The following is an 8,659-nucleotide window of genomic DNA, read 5'->3' as shown; positions in this document are numbered from 1 at the left end:
ACTTTGGTAGGCCGAGGCGGGCTGACCACGAGGTCAGGAGATCGAGAACATCCTGGCTAACACGGTGAAACCCCGTCTCTACTAAAATACAAAATATTAGCCGGGTGTGGTGGCGGGCGCCTGTAGTCCCAGCTACTCCAGAGGCTGAGGCAGGAGAATGGCGTGAACCTGGTAGGCGGAGCTTGTGCCGAGCCGAGACCAGGCCACTGGAATCCAGCCTGGGTGACAGAGGGAGACTCCGTCTCAAAAAAAAAAAAAAAAAAAAAGAAAGACAGAGTCTGCCTGTGTTGTCCAGGCTGGAGTGCAGTGGCGCAGTCTCGGCTCATCACAATCCCTGCCCCGCCCCCGGGTTCAAGTGATTCTCCTCTCTCAGCCGCCCGAGTAGCTGGGACTACAGGCGCGTGCAACCATGTCTGACTAAATTTGTATTTTTACTAGAGACGGGGTTTCACTATGTTGGCCAGGCTGGTCTCCAACTCCTGATCTCCTGATCCGCCCGCCCCGACCTCCCAAAGTGCTGGGATGCGTGGGCCCCCACACCTAGCCACTATTTTTTCTTTCTTTCGTGTGTGTGTGTGTGTGTGTATGTGACGAAGTTTCGCTCTTGTTGCCCAGGTTGCAGTGCCATGGTGCGATCTCAGCTCACTGCAATCCCCGCCTCAGCAGGAGAGCAGGCATCTTCAGTGATCCACTGGCGGATCTGCAGCCATTGTGCGCGCCAGGTCTTCCCATGCCTTTTGTGCGCGCGCTCTCTTTCCAGTACCTATCCCGGGAGTGTCCCCAGCCTCCAGCCATTGGCAGCAGGTGCTGAGATCGCGCCATTGCACTCCAGCCCGGGGGACAAGAGCGAAACTGCATCTCAAAAAAAAAAAAAAAAAAGGATGAAAATCTTGGAAAAATATGGAAGAAACCAAATGGATTTCTAGCTCAACTAAATCGTAATTATTGAGTGTCTATTTTTTGCAAGGAACCATATATTTCACGTCCACAATCAGGGCCACAGTCCCAGCTCTCAAGTGTGGGTGTTTCCTGAGCAAACTGAAGAACACAGGCATAAAAGTGCATTAAATTAATAAACCGTTTTCTCTCTGTCTCTCTCTCTGCCTTTTTTATTTCATTTATTTTTTTTTTATTTTTTGAGACGGAGGTTCGCACTGTCACCCAGGCTGGAGTGCAGTGGCGAGATCTCGGGTCACTGCAAGTTCCGCCTCCCGAGCTCACGCCATTCTCCTGCCTCAGCCTCCGGAGTAGCTGGGAGTACAGGCCAGGCTGGTCTCCAACTCCTGATCTCGTGATCCGTCCGCCCCGACCTTCCAAAGTGCTAGGATTATAGGCATAGGACACCACGCCGGGTCTCTTTTTTTTCTTTTTCTTTTTTTTTATTTTGAGACGGAGTTTTGCTCTTGTTGCCCAGGCTGGAGTGCAATGGTGCGATCTCAGCTCACTGCAATCTCCACCTCAGCAGGACAGCAGGAATCTTCACAGTGATCCATGGACAGATCTGCAGCCATTGTGGGCACCTGTTCTTCCCGCCACCTTTGTGCCTGGGTCTCTCCTTCCACTACCTCTTGCATGCCCCCCCCACCCCACCTCCGCCGGCCACCATTGCCAGCAGGTATCTTGCGCAGGTACCTTGCAGCGCTAATTAATCCGTTAAGGTCGCTCTGTCACTCGCGCCATCCTGTGCACGCGCACCCACTGCCTCAGCTTTAAAAGATGCGTTGCCCGGCAAACTTGCCGCGCTAATCCGTTAAGGTCGCTCTGTCACTCGCGCGGGTTCTTTGCACGCGCAGCCACTCCCTCGGGTTTAAAAGGCGCGTTGCCCGGCAACAGAAGAAACTGCTGGCTTAGCGGTTGGCCGAATTGGCAGCTCGACGTGGACGCTCAGCGCCCAGCTCTCGAGAGTTCAAAAACGACGGTTCCCCACTGCTCCCAGGAGCGGTTACCTGGGCACTTTGTGCCCCTCATTCCTGTCCGGGCCCAGGCCGAGGACCTGCCAGTAGGGCTCAGTTGCCTGGAGCCCGTTCAGCCCATCCCCCAGTTCACTTTGCTTGTGGGATCTCCCCGTTGCTCCTGCCCCTCGACTGAGTGGCAGGCCATCCTACAAGCACCCAGACACTTGGCATCAGTGCTGTCAAGACAACTGTAAGAAGGCTTTCCGTGATCCTGCAAGCAGTGTGTTCCTTCCTGGTGATCCTGACTTCAATTTCATGGCACAGGTACCACAGCAAGCCCGTGCCTTGTGCTCCGAGTTCCAGGGCATCCTCCAGCTCAGCCACTGCACTGAGCACAAGGACTCTCTGTGGGGCCCAGGAGCAGGAAGTCACCCCTTTGGGGCCCACAACACCCGGCTGTCCCCACACTTGTGTCCAGGGAAGATAGTGTTGAGGGCCCTCAAGGAGAGCGGGGCAGGGATGCCTGAGCAGGACAAGGACCCTAGAGTCCAAGAGAGTCCTGATTATCAGAGAAGAGTCCCCGAGGTCACCGGGGATGCACGGTCTGAATTTAGGCCCCTGCGGGACAATGGAGGCCTCTCTCCCATTGTGCCCAGGCCTGGGCCCGTGCAGAGAGACCTCCATGCCCAGAGGTCAGAAGTCACATATCACGAGAGATCCCAGACCTCCTGGACGAGCTCGTGCACCAAACGCAATGCCATCTCGAGCTCCTACAGCTCCATGGGAGGCTTCCCGTGGCTAAAGCGGAGGAGGGGGTCAGCCTCATCCCACTGCCAGCTGACCATCAGGTCCTCAAAGACAGCGAGTGAGGACAGGCCTCAGGCTGTCTCTTCGGGTCACACCCGGTATGAAAAGGCAGCAGATATAGCACCAGGGCAGACACTCGCCCCAGGAATGGCTCCCCCAGATCCCAGGCGTCTAGGCCCCGTAGACGCAAGTTTCCCCTGCGCCACGCAGGCGAGGGGAGCCCCTGATGCTGCCGCCTCCCTTAGAGCTGGGGTTCCGGGTCACTGCTGAAGACCTGGACCGGGAGAAGGAGGCTGCGTTCGAGCGCATCAACAGTGTACTGCGGGGCGAGCCCAAGGCCATCTGGGACTGCAGACCCTCATGGCCTGCCAACGCTTTGTCCTCACTTGCAACAGGGGCTTCTGGTCTGCCTGCTGTCTCTAAAGCACCCGGTATGGATGCACAGCAGGAGAGACACAAGTCCCAAGACTGCCTGGGCCCAGTGGCCCCCCTAACATCTGCTGCAGAGGTCCCCTCCACAGCTCCTGTGTCTGGGAGGAAGCGCAGACCATCAGGCTCCCTGTTCTCCTCCTCAGATCCCCTTCCTGCCACCTCTTCCCACTCCCGGGACTCAGCCCAGGTCACCTCGCTGATTCCTGTCCCCTTCCTAGCTGCAAGCATGGATGTGGGCATGAGAAGCCCAAGGCCTGGCACTTCTGGAGCCAGTTCTAGCCCTCCAGCCACACCCATGGAAATCGACAGTACAGAGGTGGGCCCAGGTCTGCATTCTGGAGCCAGTTCTAGCCCTCCAGCCACACCCATGGAAATTGACAGTACAGAGGTGGGCCCAGGTCTGCATTCCGTCAGAAGAAACCCTTTAAAGAGAAAGGCCCAATGGTAATAGGGCACGGGGGGGTGGCGGGGGCCTGAACACCAGGGGGCCCCCAAGGCAGCACACTTCCATGGTGACCGCAGGACCTGGCACGGGGAGCAACTCTGTTGGGTGGCACTTTTGTCTTTACTTTCTATCACACCCCTGGGGGACCATTTAAGCCGACGCCCGCAATTGCAAGTCGGGGATCCAGTGCCACTGCAAACAAGGCAGGCTTCACGTGCAAGTCTGGCCCGGCTTCTGACCCTAGCAACCCCACTTCCCGCGTGGGCACAGCAAGGAGGAACCTGGCCTCTAAGGCTCCCTCATGCGCTGTCAGGAGTTCTGCTGGACACAGGTCCAGTGGGCCATCCTCCAGCTCATCCTTCTCCATGTGGAGCTTTTGAGCCCGTCATAAATTCCTTGCTTAGAGTGAGATCCAGAAGAGTTTTCTCTAGGTTTCCTTCCAAGATTATTGTAGTTTCGTATCTTAACATTCACACTTAAGTCTTGAATCTATCTCGAAGTGATTTGTCTATATGCTGAGAGATAAGGGTCCAGTTTCATTCTTCTGCATGTGGCCATCCAACCCTCCTAGTACCATTCATTGAAGAGGGTGTCCTTTCCCCAGTGTGTGTTTCTGTCGGCTCTGTGAAAGATCAATTGGCTGTGAATATGTGTCTGTCTTTCTGGGTTCTCTCATCTGTCCCATTGATCTAAGTGTCTAGTTTTATGCTAGGATTATACTATTTTGGTTACTATGCACTTGTCAGAAATTTTGTAGTTCTAATTTGCAGTGAAATGGGATGCCTCTAGTTTTGTTGTTTTTGCTGAGCATGACTTTGGGTCTTTGAGCTCTTTTTTGGTTCTTTTTTATGAATTGTAGGACTTTCCAATTCTGTGAGTGATGACATTGGTATTTTGGTAGGGGTTGTACTGAATCTCTAGACTGCTTCGGGCAGTGTGGTCATTTTAATGCTATGAATTCCTTCCATGAGCATGAAATGATTGTCCATTTCTTTCTGTCCTCTTAAACATTTTCATCAGTGTTTTGTTGTTTTCCTTGTAGAAATCTTTCACCTCCTTGGGAAATTTCTTCTGTGGCATACATTTTTCCATGTTGCTGCTATTGTAAATGGGATTGCCTTCTTAATTTCTTTCCCAACCAGACCATTATTGGTGTATAGAAATGCTGCTGATTTTGTTGTTGTTGTTGTTGATTCTGTATTCTCCAAATGACTGTATTAATTTATCAGGTCTAGGGGTTTTCTGGTGGAGGCTTTACATGTTTCTAGATCCAAGATCACATCTTCATCAGACAAGAAGAATTCGATGTCCTCTTTTCCAGTGTGGATGCCTTTTATTGTCTTCTCTTCCCTGATTGTGTGATGTCGAATAGGAGTGGTGAGAATGGGCATCCTCCTCTTGTTCCTGTTTACAGAGGAAATGCTTTCAACTTTTCCCCATTCTGTAGTAGGTTAGCTATGGCTTTGTCGTATCAGGTTTTACTATTTTCAGGTACGTTGTTTTGTTTGTTTGTGTTTTTTGAGACAGAGTCTCGCTCTTGCCGCCCAGGCTGGAGTGCAATGATGTGATCTTGGCTCACTGCTACCTCCGCCTCCTGGGTTCAAGTGATTCTCCTGCCTCAGCCTCCCGAGTAGCTGGGATACCTGGCGCATGCCACCACGCCTGGCTAATTTTCGTACTTTTAGTAGAGATGGGGTTTCACCACGTTGGCCAGGCTGGTCTCGGAGTCCTGACATCCGGTGATCCACCCACCTCAGCTTCCCAGAGTGCTGGGATTACACTCGTGAGCCACTGCACCCAGCCCTGCCATTTTCAGGTATGTTTCTTCTATACCTAGTTTATTTGTGCCTTGTTTCAAGACATGGTCTCGCTGTGTCTTTCGTGTTGGAATACAGTGGCACGATCATAGCTGCAGCTTTGAACTCCTGGGCTGAAGCCACTTCAGCCTTCTGAGCAGCTGAGACTAGCAGTGCATGTCACCAGAGCTGGCTAGTTTTTGTTTGTAGAGATCTATGTTCCTCAGGTTGGCCTTGAACTGTTGATCTCAATTGATCCTCCCAGCTCAGCTTCCCAAAAGCACTGGGTCGACAAGCATGAGCCACTGCCTGGCGCAGAGTCACATTTTAACATCACATCCTCACTGCTGGGCTCAAGTTTTGGCAGTGACTGAAAACCCTGAGGGAGAGTTTCTGGTCAGGCCCGGCCCAGTCTGTGCATAGGAGGGGAATGGAAAAATGGCCTGTGGATGGTTCTTTTGGAGAACTGGCCAGACGAGCACTGAGATGCCGTTTCCTGGAATACAGGGCCGTGCGATGTCCAGCCCAGCTGCCAGGTCCAGGGCCCTCGGCACCATCTAGTTTGGGAGCTCATTCAGAAGTGGCCTCATTTGCCCAAAGCAGCTGGTCTGCCTTCCAATCTGGTCCCATTTGAGAGATCTAACTGGGCCCTGTCTTCCAGGAAACATTTCAGTGCGTGTGTGTCTTTGTCCCCGCGCTGGCTGGCCTCTCTGTACCGTGAGAACTTGGGTTATGCAAGGCTCAGCCTGTCAGCTGAGCATCATGAAGCAGCTCTCTTCTGTTCCATTGAGGCCAACCAGGCTCCAACACCCCTGCCCCGGGTCTGACCATTCTCCCCCTCACCCAGAAGTGACCTCCAACCCGATCCTGCTCCCTGTCTTCTGGCAGCTGCTCTGGGGAAGGGCGTTTTGGCCTCAAGGGCTTAGCGTGTCATTTTCTGTTTTCTGTTTATCTTTCCAGAGCTGTCTGGGACAGCCCACGTGTTAGTCCCTGTACTGCTTCTTCAGAAGGCAATCAGGGCTTTCTTTCAGGGGTGGGTATAAAAGTTCTTGTGGCCAGGCGCGGTGGCTCACGCCTGTAATCCCAGCACTTTGGGAGGCTGAGGCGGGTGGATCATGAGGTCAGGAGATCGAGACTATCCTGGATAACATGGTGAAACCCCATCTCTACTAAAAATACAAAAAAATTAGCTGGGTGTGGTGGCGGGCGCCTGTAGTCCCAGCTACTCGGGAGGCTGAGGCAGGAGAATGGCATAAACCCGGGAGGCAGAGCTTGCAGTGAGCCGAGATCGCACCACTGCACTCCAGCCTGCGTGACAGAGCAAGACTCTATCTCAAAAAAAAAGAAAACAAAACAAAAAAAAGTTCTTGTGACATTTGTGTATGAAATCAGCCTTCACTCCATGGATAGGACCAGCACGCTTCCGCAGCACGACTCTGCATCTTACTACATTTATTTTTTTATTTTGTATTTTATTTATTTATTCCTTTTGAGACAGAGTCTCACTCTGTCACCCAGGCTGAAGTGCAGTGGCGAGATCTCGGCTGACTGCAACCTCCACCTCCTGGGTTCAAGTAATTCTCCTGTCTCAGCCTCCCGAGTAGCTGGGACTACAGGCACATGTCACAACTCCCTGCTAATTTTTGTATTTTTAGTATTTCAGATGGGGTTTCGCTATATTGGTCAGGCTGGTCTCGAACTCCTGACCTCAGGTGATCGACCTGTCATAGCCTCCCAAAGTGCTAGGATTACAGGTGTACATTTATTTATTTGTTTGAGACAGAATCTTGCTCTGTATTTATTAATTTATTTATTTGAGATGGAGTCTTGCTCCATTGCCCAGGCTAGAGTGCAGTGGTGCAATCTCAGCTCACTGCAACCTCTGCCTTCCAGATTCAAGTGGTTCTCCTGCCTCAGTGCCCCGAGTAGCTGGGATTACAGGTGCCTGCCGCCACGCCTGGCTAATTTTTGTATTTTTAGTAGAGACAGTGTTTCACCATCTTGGCCAGGCTGGTCTCGGACTCCTGACCTCAGGGACCACCTGCCTTGGCCCCCAAAGTGTTGGGATTACAGGCCTAAGGCACCGTGCTTGGCCATATTTATTTATTTAATTATTTAGAGACAAGGTTTTGCTCTGTCACCCAGGCTGGAGTGCAGTGGCGCCATCTCAGCTCACTGCAGCCTCCGCTCCGAGGTTTAAGCGATTCTAATGCCTCAGCCTCCTGAGTAACTGGGACTACAGGTACGCACCACCACGCGGGGATAATTTTTTCTATTTTTTTGTAGAGACACAGTTTCACCACGTTGGCCAGGCTGGTCTCGAACTCCTGACCTTAGGTGATCTGACAGCCTCGTCCTTTCAAAGTACTGGGGTTACAGGCATGAGCCACCGCACCCGGCCTTTCACTACATTTAAATGACGCAGTGGCTCACACCTGTAATCCCAGCACTTTGGGAGGCCAAGGCAGGTGGATCACCTGAGGTCAGGAGTTCGACACGAGCCTGGCCAACATGGGGAAACCCCGTCTCTAGTAAAAATACAAAATTAGTCAGGCGTGGTTGTACAAGCCTGTAGTCCCAGCTACTTGGAAGGCTGAGGCAGAAGAATCACTTTAACCAGGAGGCAGAGGTTGCAGTGAGCCGATTTCATGCCACTGCTCTCCAGCTTGGGTGAGAGAGTGAGACACCGTCTCAAAAAAGAAAAAAAATATGATGCCTGGGGCATCTCGGCCTGAATACCTGCACGAGCACAGTCATGTCCAGGCCAGGGCTGCCGGTCGAGGTCCAGCCCCATCTCTTCCAGCAGAAAGGGAGCAAGCTTGCGGGGCGGCTGGGGGACAAGATCCCAGGATCTCAGCCTCTGCTCACGGATCAGCTCTGAGACCCCGAGTGGAGCTGGGGGTGCTCTGTGGCATTGGTTTCCCCAGCTGTCAAGTAAAGGGATTGGATGAGGAGTCTTGTCGAGGTGGAATGACCTCAGCTTTGGGGCAGCAGTGAATGATCCCGCTCCCCTGGGCCATGCCAGTGGCCCGGCCTCGGCTGAACACAGCCCCACACTCTGGAATGGCGATGAGGGGGCAGTCGGCTCTTGCTCCTAGTAAGAGAGATGCAATAGGGTCTGTGGCTGAGCTGGGTGCCTTGCCTCACACCTGTAATCCCACCTTTGAGAGGCGAGGCGGGAGATTGCTTGAGGCCGGGGAATTTTGAGAATAGCCCTGGACAACATAGCCAGACCCCATGTCTACAAAATAGAATAAAACAGGTGCAATGGCACCCAGCTATAG

At 52.7% G+C, this 8,659-nt stretch overlaps 1 protein-coding gene across 1 annotated transcript; it reads left to right on the top strand.

The window, feature by feature from the left end:
- Positions 1–1,842: 1,842 nt before the first annotated feature.
- LOC100595124 (putative POM121-like protein 1) lies at positions 1,843–3,582 on the top strand. The gene is given in 3 exon segments (XM_004088580.3): positions 1,843–2,841; positions 2,844–2,900; positions 2,903–3,582. Coding segments are annotated over 3 exon segments (1,368 nt in total). The 5' UTR covers positions 1,843–2,210.
- The last annotated feature ends 5,077 nt before the right edge of the window (positions 3,583–8,659 follow it).

The sequence above is a fragment of the Nomascus leucogenys genome, unplaced genomic scaffold (assembly GCF_006542625.1).
Source record: "Nomascus leucogenys isolate Asia unplaced genomic scaffold, Asia_NLE_v1 001730F_26253_qpd_obj, whole genome shotgun sequence".
Taxonomy (NCBI): domain Eukaryota; kingdom Metazoa; phylum Chordata; class Mammalia; order Primates; family Hylobatidae; genus Nomascus; species Nomascus leucogenys.
This window is presented reverse-complemented; position numbering and strand designations above follow the sequence as displayed.